The sequence below is a fragment of the Glycine soja genome, chromosome 6 (genome assembly GCF_004193775.1).
Source record: "Glycine soja cultivar W05 chromosome 6, ASM419377v2, whole genome shotgun sequence".
Classification (NCBI taxonomy): domain Eukaryota; kingdom Viridiplantae; phylum Streptophyta; class Magnoliopsida; order Fabales; family Fabaceae; genus Glycine; species Glycine soja.
Window position 1 is genome coordinate 3,475,991 of NC_041007.1, and position 15,673 is coordinate 3,491,663.

Genomic DNA, 15,673 nt, shown 5'->3' on the forward strand with positions numbered 1-15,673 from the left:
AATGTTTAGAATAATATACTTCAGGGCTTCTGCTCCTCACATTCAGAATATATATATATATATATATATATATATATATTCACTAGTTGGGGACTCACCATTAATAAAGTCCCAATAGGAGGACTCAAGGTCTCTGTCAGACTGTCACCCAACAATAGGCCATAGCAACATTAGGAACATCCTAAAATTGCTAGTGCCAGAGATGCATGCCTCTATATTGAAATTTTTTGTTTGAAAACAGAGTGAATTTCGCTAGTGCTAAAGTCACTGAAGCAAAACAGAGAGTGGAGTCTAGAAAAATCATTTACCAATAAAAAGAGAAGGAGAAGTTGAGCATTGTGTAAGAAAAAAGTCTGGCAAAAACATTAGGAAGGTTCCATTTTAGTATAGAAATATAGAAACATTACGAAAATGATTTGTCCAAATAATAATGGTGAAGCAAAGCAAGGTTGATATAAAATGACCGGAGTCCTAAGTTGAAACACGAAAAAGCTAAGCTTGTGGAAAAAGAAAAAGTCTTTTAGCTTGAATAGACGCGTTTAAAGAGACCGATGGCACGTGCTTCTCCTTTTCCGGCTTCATATAAGGGCTAAGTCGAAAACCAACAATTACTTTAGGGAGGGCCATGTTCAACCATGATTCCTTCTCCGCTTTCAGCGACTGCAACAGCGACAGATCCGCCGAATTTCCCACGCCGTCTTCTGAGAATTCCGACGAACTCATTCGGCAACTTGTTCTCAAATTGGTCTCCTGTTCCATTGAGGAACAAAAACAAGCGACGATGGAAATCAGGTTACTCGCCAAGAACAAGCAAGAGAACCGCCCCAAAATCGCAAAAGCCGGCGCCATTCAGCCCTTGATTTCACTCTTACCATCATCAGACCTTCAGCTTCAGGAATACGTGGTGACCGCGATTCTGAATCTCTCCCTCTGCGACGAGAACAAGGAGCTCATCGCTTCTCATGGAGCGGTGAAGGCGCTGGTGGCGCCGCTGGAGAGAGGGACGGCGACGGCGAAGGAGAACGCGGCGTGCGCCTTGGTTCGTTTATCGCACAACAGGGAGGAAGAGAAGGTGGCGATAGGGAGGGCGGGGGCGATTCCGCATCTGGTGAAGCTTCTAGAAGGAGGGGGATTGCGCGGGAAGAAGGACGCGGCGACTGCGCTCTACGCGCTGTGTTCGGCCAAGGAGAATAAGGTGAGGGCGGTGAGGGCGGGGATTATGAGGGGGCTGGTGGAGCTGATGGCGGACTTGGGGTCGAGCATGGTGGACAAGGCGGTGTACGTGGTGAGCGTGGTGGTGGGGGTGGCGGAGGCGAGGGCGGCGCTGGTGGAGGAAGGAGGGATTCCGGTGCTGGTGGAGATAGTGGAGGTGGGGACGCAGAGGCAGAAGGATATTGCGGCTGGGGTGTTGTTGCAGATTTGTGAGGAGAGTGTGGTGTACCGTACTATGGTGTCCCGCGAAGGAGCCATTCCTCCATTGGTTGCTTTGTCCCAGTCAAATTCCAATCGCGCCAAGCAAAAGGTCACATTACTCCCTCTTCTGTCTTCTCTCATGCCGCGGGACTTAAGCTTTTTTTGTTCTTGTACTTTGCCGACAGGCTCAGAAACTAATACAACTTCTACCACAACCAAGATCCGCCAATGGCGCTGCTCCCACCTCGGAAATGCCACCAATCCAACACTGAAACTCCAAAAACTTGTAAATAAAGCTTTCTTGTATATGTGTGTGATTTAAATTATGCCAGCTTAGTACTTTGTTTTGATTCCCTTTTGCCAATCTCTCTTGAATTATGGAGTAATATTTTACACTTTTTATTTCTCGCCGTGTAATTCATTATGCCTTATTTTAAGATTCCAAAGAACCATAATTGATTGGGTATAACCAACAAGTTTTTTTTCTTTAAGATAAATCATTAGTATAACTTTGTCACAAGTTTGAACTTTTAAATCTATTATGATGGTCAACGTAATCCATACATTCGATTAAATTATGAAATAAAATTTACTAAGTAAACACAAAGACTTAACTATATAGCCTTGTAAAAATGGCACTAGTTGTATTTAATTTTTAAAATGAAAGCATGAGTATAAAATTAAAGAAAGGGAAATGTTAAGGGACTGTTTTTGGTTTGTTCATTTTCTGTTTTATTCATTTCATTGAAAATGAAAAACAGTATTGAAAATGTGTTTGTCGCAGTTTTAGAAATGTATAAGAAGAAACTAGTAGTTATGGTAAAAAAAACAATAATATAATATATATATATATATATATATATATATATATATATATATATATCACGTATAGCGTCAAAGCAAATAGATAGACAACGTTAGTAAAAGAAAAAGATAAAACTCATGTACAATTCAATAAATTCCTTAATATTACTTTTTAGTTGAAATTCAAAATTTTATTTGGGTAATAAATTTAGTGTGTCATTTTGGGTTTCAAAGGAATTTAACGATGGTTTGAACTTGGAACTTTGAAGCGGTATAACCAGAGAAGTTAAAATAGGAGGCAAGAAGGGGGGAACGACGAATGGCAATTCAAGTTTGACATGAACAAGTCAACAAGGTTCTCACTCGCGGAAAAAAACGAAAATCAAATAGCAATTGGGATTTCGTAAGCTGTTTTCTTTTGGGGTTCCACTTCTCGACAGTTGACACTGGTCTACGTGTGCTACATTTTTCCTGTGCTCCAAATTCGATTCGGTACTTTTCATGCTAAAAAAATGTTTGTTTTTAAGATAAAAATAAATATTAAATACTTTTAATAAAAAATAGAAGTGATCAAAATTAAATATAAACAGAAAATAATATGAAAGTAAAAAAAAAGTATACTTCAATCATACAATATTATATAAATAATAGGTATAATATCAATGCATTGCACTGTTTATTTAAATATGAAAAAGTATGATTTAATTATGTAAAAAAATGTTAATAAATAAAGTTTTATCAATTCATACTTTATCGTAAATAATTTATTATATGAATGATAATCTTAATTTAAATGTGTAATTTTTAAGATTAATATCATTGGATGTGCTGTATTATAGATACGGAATTTCGGTGTTGTCAGGATCATTAGCAATTAAAATTAGGATACAGGAGTAAAAGTTACTAGCCCAAAATATGTTTACCTACTAGACGTTACAGGGAGGCCCATGTTAGAGTGAATAAGGCCGGTCCAATTCGTAAAGGGTTTCAATTGAAAAGCGATGGACTTTGAAATATCGAAACCTTGAAATAAACAATAAACAGTAAGTTTATTTTTTATGTACTGTTAGTTAAATATAACTTTTTTTAGTATACTTTATAAAATAATCATTAAATAATTCAATAAATTTATTATACAGCAGTTTGTATTTAAATAAAAATATAAAAACTGTTTTATATTATCATTGCATATATTATTTGCTTGTTAATTATAGAAAGAACTATTTGTATACAGCGTATTAACATTTAACAGAAAATAAAATATAAGTAATTGATACCGTACTGTAACTTTTTTTGGCATGGAAAAATTGATTTTAATGCAAGATATTTCAGGAATTTATAAAAAAATTACGTTTTAAATAACGTGACAATTGAAGTCAATGTTACTATAATTTTTTTTGTGAGGATGTTACTATAATTTTATTAGTTATCACTAAATTATTATTTTGATGAATAAGAGATATGGGCATATGACCGAAATAAATGGATATTTAAAGAATTTAACTTTAATTTGGAAGGGTAATGATAATTTTTTTTTAAAAAAAAGATCTTTTTCATCTATCAAATCATATTACTTATTATATTTATAGTTTTTTCTCTTAAAATGTCTAATAGCATGCAGTGTCCCGTGCATCCTTATCCAATTTTGAATCAACACAAAAAGAAAAAAAGGCAACCTATAAAAAGAAAACTTTAATTTTGAATTAGCAAACTGCAAGCATCCCCTTGAAAGACTCCCTTGGGTAGGACTTTTATTTAGCGCTTGGAAGGCCATTAATTTTTTTATTGTTATTATTTACTCCATTTGTATTGGAAATGACCTAGGAACCCTTCAACCAAGGAAAGGTAACCATAAAATATGAGTTACCTCCTTATTTAACTGAGGCATGGTCAACTCGTCAACTTTAGCAAGGATAAGATTTTTTAAGTAACGCAAACCACAATTCGAGGAGGGCAAATAAAATTTGCATCATGTGTTACCTATTTCTCCAAAGCCAAAGTAAATGTGTAAACCTATGCAAAAGCTCAACTCCATTTATTACGGGAACTAAGCTCTGATTTGAGGTTTAGAAGAATCCAAGTTTTTATGTCTTGGGTGAAAAAGATTGATCTATGATAATAAGAAAAAACACTATTTTGTTAGTTTATTTATGGGAAAACAAGCGAGATTACTAACATATAATCTTTGTTTTCCCTTTTCAGATAAAAAAGAAACTTATTTTGAGTGGGGGATGAATTTCAGTGTAAACAGACGTTCAAATTGAAGGAATTGAAATTAGGAGAGCTTATTTGGAGACAAATGAGTAATAATGAAAAATTTGGATAGTTTTTTTTAAGTTTCAATGAGCATGACCATATCAAAGTGTGTATGTTCGTATTAACCATCTAGCAAGACAAAAACAAAAGTAAAGCACAACCAAATCTAACCATTTGTCCACATGCCTGTGCAAGAATAAGCACAATTGTGCCCCAAATTATACACGTTTGTGTAAGTTAGGTGTCAACATGATCACATCAAAGCAAAATTATTCGTTGACTCAAGCACGACAAAAAAAAAAACAAATCATGCATTTCAATGACTTTTGGATTAGATTATAGTATAATATTGCATTTCAATGTTTTACATTATAAGTACATAATTTTTTTCTCATATATATAAATTATTTTTTCTTAAACATTTTCCAATATCAATGACTTTGAACATTTTTTTTATATAAACTGCATTTCACACACGCATTTATAAATTATATTTTTTTCCTCTTCTAAATTTATTTCAGATCCCACTAGTTTTAGGACGCATTAAGAATGTTTGTTAGTTAGGTGTAAAAGTCAATTCCTACCGAACCATACAAATAACCATATTATACTTTTTTGGCGTGATTTGCATTGTCATTGTGTATGCAACTATGCATATACTTTACTTGATCAGAGAAAAGAAAGGCGCCATACTCCAGCATTTTTATGCTTTAGATTATATTTTTTTTGTTCACTTTTAAAAAAACATTTAATTATTTGTCTACAAATAAGATAACATCATTTATTTACCTTTTTATTTATATATAGTTTTCAAATATTTTATATATTTATAATAAATAAAAGTAACAGAAATTGTGTTAAGAAACTAAAAACATTTTAACACAAACAAAGTTATTAGTTATATATATTTTTTAATTTATTTTACTTATACAATAAATAAATAAAAAATAAAGAAATTATTAGTGCATATTTGATTGTCCGTTTAACTTGTTATTACACAAATTTTGAAATGAGTTTAACGGTCGAATGCAAAGAAAGAGTATGAGTGTTTAACAAACCTTTAACTTTTTAAAATTTATACCGTATTACACATTTTTTTGTTAACATGTATTCCACTTTTGTCAGTATCTGTATACCTAAGTATTCATACTTTTTCTAATCATAATTAATAATTAACAAGTAAGAAAAATTGAAGCGAGGGTCCCATGTCTGACATAGGATGCGCTGTCCGCATGGTCCCTGCTAACGTGCAGACATCAAAAACGGAATCCCGTTTCAGTAACCAAACACGTCCGGCGAAAACCGTTTCTCCTATCATAGTCCTCTTTCTTAGACAACAACAATAGATATTTTTCAGATTCCACTGTTCTGCTATCTTTTTCATTAAAATAATAATATTAATATTTAAAAAATCGCTAGTTTTAATGGACATGAAAAAGTACACTATAGAAACCAAATCCATATTTTCCTTTCATTGCATTCCAGAACTCACATCTCACATTTCACATTGGACGTGCTGTAGTGTCCAAAGCTAACTTGCTGTCCATCTATTTCTGAGTGTCTTTATGATTAATTTTTGTCAACAAATTTAATTCATTAATCTTTGCAAAAAATTTGGTGGACCGATTTTAATGGAATCTACTTTCATAATTATGACTTTTTTTATTTAAGTATTATTTATGAGACTCAAATAAAAAATTTGATTATTCATAAAAAAACAAAAACTTGATTAAAGATTAAGCTTTGTTTTACTTGGATCAAGATTTTTTTTTAAAAAAAAATACTAACATTACAACACACTCTTTAAATGTACATTTTTTTTATTAAAATTTATTAGATATCATGAAATTTCTTAAATCTTACATCTTATTTAATAAGTTAATAAATATATCTTATAATTTTATAATTTTTAATAAATATTGAATAATATTTTATCAAAATAAATAAATAAATATTGATTAATAAGAGTGTGTATTAAAAAAAAACACATGTTAGAGAGTGTTTATTAACCCTCCCCTTTCTTTTCTCTTATTTTTTCTGGTTTGCATAGTTAATGTTTTTTTTTTTTGACACCGGAAGGAAAATCAGTTACTTTTCTCTTATTAAAATAGTTGGGTTTAGTTACTTTGGAAGTGTCAGACTGTTAGGTTTAGAATTTTTGCACAATTAATAGCGATTTTATTATAATTATAAGAATATGTTAACATCAGTATCAAATTTAAGTATTTGAATCTTGTCTTGGAAACAGTTATTTGAAACTCGAAAGTGACACAAGAAGAAACCATTCCTTATGTAAAATATATGAAAGTGTAATAAATAGTTTTAATACAATTTCAATACTAAATAAATTATTCTAGTTATTTTATTAAAAATATTCAATAAAAAGTTGAAAAAATATATTTGATGTTTTAAAATCATAAATATAATTTGTTTTAATAAATTAATAAAAAAAAGCTATGTAAAATCAGCATGAAAATCGTAATCATGGATTATTATTAGGCACACAAAGGTAGATGCAGATCTGCATATAACATAATACTACACTTTGCTTTTAATTAAATTAAATTTTAGCAGGGTCACACAGTGTTCGTGGGAGAGTAAAGCGTGGGTTAGTGTTAGTGAAGTTGACGATTGCCTGCCTTGTTTGCCGTGTGTCTCTGATTCTGTTTCAACTCTATAGAAGAAGAAGAAGAAGAAGAAGAAGAAGAAGAAGAAACGTAGTTAAAAAATCTCAGTCCGTTCCAAAACGCTTTTTGTTGTTGTGTGGTGAGGTTGGTTGAATGAGCTAAAGTGGAAAGTTGAGTTGAAAGCAAGAGAATAGATGGAGATTTACCTGAGTGAGAATTTCGGAGATGTGAAGCCAAAGAACTCATCGGAAGAAGCGCTTCAGAGATGGAGGAAGGCTTGTTGGCTCGTTAAGAATCACAAGAGGAGGTTCCGTTTCACTGCTAATCTCTCCAAGAGATTCGAAGCTGAGGCTATTAGACGCTCCAATCAGGTTTTCTTCTTTATTTTTATTTTTTTTTTTCTCCCTCACTTTACTTTTCGTTTTCTCCTTCCTGCCAGATCAAGACAAGCCAAAACTGAAATGTACTTTCAGTTCTGGTTTTGGCGTTTTCTGTCCGCAAATATGAATATGTTTACACTTTTAACGCTTTTATGGTAAGTATTTATAAATGATCAAAAAATGGTAAGTGTTTATAATTAATCTTGAAAGTTGAAATGGTAAATCAGTGTATTTATTGTTTTGATTATCTTAAATGAAAGGCTGATGATATGGTTTGAGTTGAGCCAGACATTTTTTTTTTTTTTTTGGTTAGCGGAATGATCGGTGATTAAAATGGTTCCCTAATATTAAGTTATCTTGATGCTAATTCAACACCAGTCGAGACAGCATTGTTTACTTTGATCCAGAAATTTAAAGTTGATGCCTAATGCTTATGGTAGTTCTGGTGGCATGGTTTTTGAAACTATCGTTGTTGCCAAGCACTTATAACGTTGACTATGCTTCGCAGTTTTGCTTGGTTGGACTGAGATAAAGAACCTTTAACTTGAATATGGATTACTTGAAAACTGCCAAGTTGTTCTTCTTCCCTTATCCTTTTGTCTGCAAAAGAAGGAAATTGAATGAATATTAGCTGTGGGTCTAAACATTATACTTGCATTTGTCTATTTTATTGCCAATTTTTACCCCTTGCCTTTTCTTTCGGTCTATGCTTTTAAGACTATAGCCTATGTTGCATATTGTTTTGGCTTTGGGGTTATTTGAGTAATGACTTTTAATTTTAGGTTAATAAATAATAATCAAATGACAATGAATAACTATAAATTGCAATCTAAAGTTAAAGAACATCCTACGTTTCATGGTTGGCTGCGATTTGTATCGTGGGTGATAAATTACTAATTTTTCTCAAACTTGCATAGCCAGTTATTATTTACATATTTCAGCAATCATACTTAAGTTTGAGCGGATTCTCTGAATCTGAATAAATAAACAAGTTTCGTCCCCTCACTGTCCTGGTACATTCCAAGATTACTCTGATAGCTTAATTCCATAATCTCTTAATTCCTCTGCGCTCACTATACGTTACAGGAGAAATTCAGAGTTGCAGTGTTGGTTTCACAAGCTGCTATTCAGTTTATCCACGGTAAGAAAGTCAACCTGCATGTACTTTAATATTGTTGTGAAGTTTTCACTTTTATACAATAAGCAAGTCTTTGCTCCTCCAGGTCTAAATTTGTCGAGTGAGTACACTGTACCAGAAGAAGTTAAAGCAGCAGGCTTTGAAATTTGTGCTGATGAGCTGGGATCAATTGTTGAGGGACGTGATTCGAAGAAGTTGAAAAGTCATGGTGGGGTTGATGCTATCACAAACAAACTCAATACCTCAGTTGATGATGGTATATCAACATCTGAGCACTTGGTGAATCAGAGAAAAGAAATTTATGGAGTTAATAAATTCGCTGAAAGTCCAGCCCGTGGATTTTGGGTTTATGTATGGGAATCCCTTCAAGATACAACCCTCATGATACTTGCTGTCTGTGCCTTGGTCTCTTTGGTGGTTGGTATAATAATGGAAGGGTGGCCCAAGGGTGCACAGGATGGAATTGGTATTGTTGCAAGCATATTGCTTGTAGTGTTCGTCACTGCCACAAGTGACTACAGACAATCACTGCAGTTTAAGGATCTGGATAAAGAGAAGAAGAAAATTACAGTTCAGGTCACGAGAAATAGTTGTAGGCAGAAGCTTTCAATGTATGATCTGCTTCCTGGTGATATTGTCCATCTAAATATTGGAGATCAGGTCCCTGCCGATGGCCTTTTTGTGTCTGGTTTCTCTGTGTTAATAAATGAATCAAGCTTGACAGGAGAAAGTGAACCGGTGAATGTCAGTGAACTTAATCCTTTTCTTCTGTCTGGAACCAAAGTTCAAGATGGATCATGCAAGATGCTTGTGACTACTGTTGGAATGAGGACCCAGTGGGGTAAACTAATGGCTACTCTAAGTGAAGGGGGAGATGATGAAACACCTTTGCAGGTAAAGCTCAATGGTGTTGCTACCATTATTGGGAAAATAGGCCTCTTTTTCGCAGTTGTGACCTTTTCTGTGTTGGTCCAAGGGCTTTTTAGCCGCAAGCTGCGAGAGGGATCCCAATGGATGTGGTCTGGTGACGATGCAATGCAAATTGTGGAATTCTTTGCTATTGCTGTTACTATTGTTGTTGTGGCTGTTCCTGAAGGTTTACCTTTAGCTGTAACATTAAGCCTTGCTTTTGCAATGAAAAAGATGATGAATGATAAGGCACTTGTTCGTCACTTGGCTGCTTGTGAGACAATGGGATCTGCCACTACTATCTGCAGTGACAAGACTGGCACACTAACTACTAACCATATGACTGTTGTAAAAGCTTATATATGTGGGAAGATTAAAGAAGTAAATGGTTCTAAGGTCTACTCTGATTTCTCATCTGATATTCATGATTCTGCTCTAGCAATTCTACTTGAATCAATATTTAACAACACTGGAGGAGAAGTTGTCAAAAACAAAGATGAGAAGATTGAAATTCTAGGATCACCGACTGAGACTGCACTGTTGGAATTTGGGCTGTCACTTGGTGGTGATTTCCATAAGGAACGACAAAGGTCAAAACTTGTGAAAGTTGAGCCATTTAATTCTATAAAGAAGCGCATGGGGGTGGTTCTCCAGCTTCCTGATGGTGGTTTCAGAGCACATTGCAAAGGTGCCTCTGAAATAATTCTAGCTTCATGTGACAAAGTTGTGGACTCAAGTGGCGAGGTTGTTGCCCTCAATGAAGACTCCATAAATCACTTGAATAATATGATTGAAACATTTGCTGGTGAAGCTCTCCGAACACTTTGCCTTGCTTACTTGGATATTCATGATGAATTTTCTGTTGGAACTGCTATTCCTACTAGAGGTTACACTTGTATTGGAATTGTGGGTATTAAAGATCCAGTTCGCCCTGGTGTTCGAGAGTCAGTCGCCATTTGTAGGTCAGCTGGTATTGCTGTTAGGATGGTTACTGGAGACAACATAAATACAGCAAAGGCTATTGCTAGAGAATGTGGAATTTTAACAGATGGTATCGCAATTGAAGGCCCCGAGTTTCGTGAGAAGAGTGAGGAGGAGTTGCTTGATATCATTCCAAAAATTCAGGTACATACATGTCATTTAATCAAACTTTATGGCGTCTCACTTCTTGTCCTGGACTTGAAAAGTTTAGTTAGAGAATTCTAAGAACTATGCCAATATCTTAAAAGAACAATTCATCAAAACTTCCATTTGAAGTTTGATATTTTCTTTTACAGCTTAATGCAAGATTAGTGTTCTGCTTGTTCCTGCTTTATATATGCTATGAATCACAGTTTGTTAATTTAAATCTTCCATCTATCTAAATTTATGCCAACTATCATTAGAACTAATATATTGGTAATAAATGGATGTCAGTGATGGACTATTAGAATTTAGAGTATACTGGGTAACTCTTGAACCTTGAAAGTGAGGGTTTGGACCTTTGGGACCTACACTACTCTTCACTGAGAATAAATTCTTCTATATCTGCAGGTAATGGCCCGATCTTCACCAATGGATAAGCATACCCTGGTGAAACACTTGAGGACAACATTTCAAGAGGTTGTTTCAGTAACTGGTGATGGTACAAATGATGCTCCAGCACTTCATGAAGCAGATATTGGACTTGCAATGGGCATTGCTGGAACTGAGGTATGCCAAGACACCTCTGTTGATCTTGTTTTAGTAAAATTATTCTTTTCTAGAAATTTGAAAACACAATTGGTTTTGTTTGAGATGTTATATTTGGTTCTACTTTTCACAGAGGAATTAGATAATTGGATTTATTGGGTATGCCTCCCCATCTTCATTCCCAAATGCAACTTGACTATATGTATTACTAAATGTAAAGTGCTTTGATTTGCATATTTGTTTTAGCTTAATATTGGGAACAATAATTTTTTAAAATCTATTTCAGGAAGTTGCAAAAAGAAGTTATTATTTCCTTAAAATAAGCTGATACAAATGCTTTGCTCTGTATTCATAATACTCTGATTCCAGACCATTTCATTAGTTGCTAGCAGAGATCTTGATTCTTGGACTTATTCTTATGCCAAATTGTACTTGATGATATATTTATACTCCTTTTTTTTTGTCAATTTCAGGTAGCAAAAGAAAGCGCTGATGTAATAATTCTAGATGATAACTTTTCGACTATTGTGACTGTAGCTAAATGGGGCCGCTCGGTCTACGTAAACATTCAGAAATTTGTGCAGTTTCAGCTAACTGTAAATGTTGTTGCTTTGATCGTCAATTTCTCTTCTGCTTGTTTGACTGGTAATCGTGATGCTGCCCCTGTTATTATCTTCCTAATCAAAGTTATCCTTTTATTTTATTTGAACTAGTTTATTAGTTTTTTTTTGTCTCATTTACCCCCTCATCATATATGAATTACTAGGAAATGCTCCCCTCACTGCGGTTCAACTTCTATGGGTCAACATGATTATGGACACTCTTGGAGCACTTGCACTAGCCACTGAACCTCCTAACGAGGAGTTGATGAAAAGACCACCTGTTGGTAGGAAAGGAAACTTTATCAGTAATGTGATGTGGAGAAATATCTTGGGGCAGTCTATATATCAATTTGTTGTAATATGGTTCCTCCAGACCAGAGGAAAAGTAACGTTTCATCTTGATGGACCAGATTCTGATCTGATATTGAATACACTTATTTTCAACTCGTTTGTGTTCTGCCAGGTAAAGTTAAAACCATCACTGTATTGTACATAACTCAGTGTCTTTGTTTTCGCTAATATGCTCCTGAAATTGAAAGGAAAGAAGCTACATTCATTGCAAATTCTCGCTGGCTTTAGAGATCTGTTTTTTATTCAAGTTGCTGACTTCTTTTGCTTTGTCCATTTATTTTTCTTGTTAAACGCATAGGGCAAAATTTAAATTCTGTATAATCTGTGTTGAATGCAGAATGTTTGTTTTGCCTTCTCCTCCTAACCTTGTAATTTGTACATAGTGGAAGTCTGTTTTCCTCTTGTCAACTATAAAATATTAACAATATTTTTTCAAAAACGATGTTCTGACTTCTTACTTTTGAAATATTAAGATATTGTGGTAAAATATTTTCTAAAGGCCAACCCAAGTGTATGAGTAGTGAAATTCCCTGGATAAAAGGTTCTAACTGTAATTCCTTGTATTAGGTTTTCTGATTGTGTTTTTCATGATCAAATATCTTGATAGGTTTTCAATGAGATTAGTTCGAGGGATATGGAGAGGATAAATGTTTTTGAAGGTATACTGAAGAATTATGTCTTCGTTGCTGTCCTCACTTCCACTGTCGTCTTCCAAATTATAATTGTTGAATTCTTGGGCACCTTTGCAAACACATCTCCACTTAGTTTGAAGCAGTGGTTTGGTAGTGTTCTCTTTGGAGTCCTTGGCATGCCAATTGCAGCAGCTCTAAAGATGATCCCTGTGGGATCTGTCTGAAATCAATGCAGACAAATTAGGTACATTGTTGCTCGTTCTCTGTTCTCACACATAAATCAAGGGTCTTGTTTGCTCCTAGCCTCTTTAAAAAGATGCCTATTAAACCTACAAGAGTTTTATATGCATGAAGTTCCATGGGCTAACAAATAAAAGGCTAGATTTGGTATTTGTTGCTGGTGTCAGATTTGCTTGATTGTTGTCAAATCTCAAAATGATTTATATTCTATAAATTAAATCCTTCTACATAAGGAGATGAGTTTTAAGTATATAGATTGTAATTTCAGTTTGTTTCAATGTTTTATTATTATGGCAATGACCACATTGGCAGCAGTGGCCACGTCAACCACCTTCAATTTCATTCTATTTATTCTCTAAGTCATAGAATAGAAGAGTTATTTATGAAAGGCTTCTTGTGCATGTTCTTTTTTGCATCTTTGTTCGATCATTGGTTGCTTCTGGTGTTTAAATTGTGTTTCCTTTTTGCCGGACCTTGGTAATTATAGTGCAAGGTTTTAGTTATTATCATGGCTGTCAGTTTATCTAATGGAGGAGCTTATCCAGGTTGGATTCTTCTAGGAACTGAGATTCGAGATCAAAATTTCTGATAATGCCAATTAGGATTTTCAGCTCACGCTGAACTCATTGTGGATGACCATGTATCAAAACTAAAATGATAAAGATAATTAATGCATTATTTTCCTCTTCTTAGCTTGTAGTAATTATGAAAGCATCCCTTTTTCTAAGCATTTTAGACTAGAGTAATATACTTGCTTGAGTTACCGCTGTGCAATTATAACTGGGGAAGTTCTTGTGGTTCGAGGTATTGGTTTGGGGAGGCATCTACTATGATGGAAAATGTACTTGGATGTTTAAGGGAAGTTCTTTCTATTAAGTGTGCGTGTTTTGCCGTTTCGTTATCAGTTCATCTCTGGCAGATTGATTCGGCTATCTGATTGAAGTTAATTTTGATTATGCAGTTAGCCAGGAAAATTTGTGGATGCCTATTATTTTGTTGGTGAAGACCAGAAGAGCAATGCCCAGAAGTAGAAAGTGCTTCTATTCAATCCTAATGCAGTGGCTATTGACGAAAAGTTTGGCTTCTCAGAGCCTAAGGTACTCAATGGATGGGAGTTTATTAGGTCTGTTGTAAGAGAATTGCATTTGCTCTTGTTCAGCACAATGTACATTGTTCTGTGAATTGGGCAGCTCCCGCTAGTGTATCTGGTTTAATATTTTTTTTCTTCGGTACTCAACATTCTCAGTGATGAGGCCGTTGGAACAAAATTATTTGATTGTTTGAAATAGCAGGTCAAGATTTTAATCTTGAACTAACTAAAATACAAAGCCGTTAAAAGATTTCAACACAGCTCATTCCAAGATCTACCTTGGCTTCTTTGTGCTTTCACCTGGCTACAAACAGGTTAGAAGATAACTTCGAATGCAAATTCAAACGTCCCTACCCTTTCTTTCCTACTTTAATAACTTCATTCTCTTAGTCCAAACATAGGGTTAATGATTATCTCTTGCAATTAACAAATTAACTTTATTTATTAAATTAGCAAATCTACTTTGATGGATGGTTAATGAAAAGAGTAAGAACGAAAACTATAAGAACATGAACATGATTACCAAAGACCCTAAATAAGAAACAAAATAATATATATGAGAGGATAAAAAGGATAAGACGAGCTTCTCTCTATATGAGAGGATAAAATAATATATATTTTATCTTCTACGCTGAATATTAGGCCGTAAATTTTTATTGTTTCTAAAAAGGGTGCACTGTATTTGGTTTATTGTTACTATTATTAACTTGTTGACCGTATCGGTGTCTGATGTTTTGGTGGTTAATTTCATGTGGGCAAGGTTTTAAGTGTACTTACAGTCATATCACGCTGAAGCCGCATTACACGGATTTTTCGTTTGTATATCAAGATCATGTGTCATCTCAAGCCAACCTATAGTTGAGTTAGTAAAAAAATCATGATGAATAGTTATTTTTTTGGCTCAACCACGAACCATCTGCATCAAAGAAGCTTCTCCTATGCAGCTTGACAGCTTGTTCAGTAGAAGTACTACTTTGACTGCCGACACCACTCATTTCTCACGGACTTCAAGTTGACCCTTCAACATTTCTAAATTCATTCTTTGTTTGTTCCAAAACTATGGAGTAAGGAGCAATTTGGTCTCTGACCGTGGACTTAGAGTTATTTCAAACTCGTGGAAAAATCAATTTTAAGTGTGACAAAATGTTTTCCTCCTAGTTATCAAATAAAAGAAATAAATTATGGATCACATGAATAAATTAATCTGAAATTATTTCAATTTAATAATTATGTTAAATAATTAAAGGAAAATTTTTATCATTCATAATAATTTTATTCAATTTAAACATAAATATCTTCTCTAAAATAAATTGAAATAAACAAACAAACTTCTCAATGCAAGTGCCCTATTTCTTTCTCAAGTGGTCAAATTTGCAAGCATTACAAGTATCCCAGCGACCAAATGGTATTGATATTCTTCTCTATCTTAACCAAGTAAAAGAAGTAAAGAACTTGTTTTGGACAAAACCGTTGAAAACACTCATTTTTATAGTTTCAGTGTTTTCTTTTTCATCGTAAATGGTGTCGTGTAATCCTAAACTAGAGTACACCAAGTTTAGG

The 15,673-nt window shown here is 34.1% G+C and overlaps 2 protein-coding genes across 4 annotated transcripts; both read left to right on the forward strand.

The window, feature by feature from the left end:
• Window positions 1-227: 227 nt before the first annotated feature.
• Window positions 228-1,818, forward strand: LOC114414766 (U-box domain-containing protein 4-like). The gene is made up of 2 exons (XM_028379166.1): window positions 228-1,522; window positions 1,599-1,818. The coding sequence occupies exons 1-2, from the start codon at window positions 626-628 to the stop codon at window positions 1,683-1,685; spliced, it is 984 nt and encodes a 327-aa protein (XP_028234967.1). The 5' UTR covers window positions 228-625; the 3' UTR covers window positions 1,686-1,818.
• Window positions 1,819-6,976: 5,158 nt separating this feature from the next.
• Window positions 6,977-14,384, forward strand: LOC114414767 (calcium-transporting ATPase 1-like). Of its 3 annotated transcripts, XR_003667263.1 has the most exons (9): window positions 6,977-7,471; window positions 8,567-8,621; window positions 8,704-10,652; window positions 11,061-11,219; window positions 11,672-11,843; window positions 11,965-12,263; window positions 12,759-13,027; window positions 13,828-13,901; window positions 13,985-14,384. XR_003667263.1 is itself a non-coding variant. In XM_028379167.1 (8 exons), exons 1-7 carry the CDS (start codon window positions 7,295-7,297, stop codon window positions 13,005-13,007), a joined length of 3,060 nt encoding a protein of 1,019 aa, XP_028234968.1. In that variant the 5' UTR covers window positions 6,977-7,294; the 3' UTR covers window positions 13,008-13,027; window positions 13,985-14,384. The 3 variants fall into 3 exon arrangements, 2 of the variants coding, with proteins under 2 accessions (XP_028234968.1, XP_028234969.1); XM_028379167.1 differs by lacking the exon at window positions 13,828-13,901; XM_028379168.1 differs by lacking the exons at window positions 12,759-13,027; window positions 13,828-13,901.
• Window positions 14,385-15,673: the final 1,289 nt, after the last annotated feature.

What these genes read in the sequence shown, in the direction of transcription:
- LOC114414767 (XM_028379167.1), top strand. Translation starts at nt 7,295, where the DNA reads ATGGAGATTTACCTGAGTGAGAATTTCGGAGATGTGAAGCCAAAGAAC. An exon ending in CTATTAGACGCTCCAATCAG is followed by an intron (nt 7,472 to 8,566) that starts GTTTTCTTCTTT and finishes TATACGTTACAG; the next exon opens with GAGAAATTCAGAGTTGCAGT. An exon ending in TGGGCATTGCTGGAACTGAG is followed by an intron (nt 11,220 to 11,671) that starts GTATGCCAAGAC and finishes TGTCAATTTCAG; the next exon opens with GTAGCAAAAGAAAGCGCTGA.
- LOC114414766 (XM_028379166.1), top strand. Translation starts at nt 626, where the DNA reads ATGTTCAACCATGATTCCTTCTCCGCTTTCAGCGACTGCAACAGCGAC. An exon ending in CCAATCGCGCCAAGCAAAAG is followed by an intron (nt 1,523 to 1,598) that starts GTCACATTACTC and finishes CTTTGCCGACAG; the next exon opens with GCTCAGAAACTAATACAACT.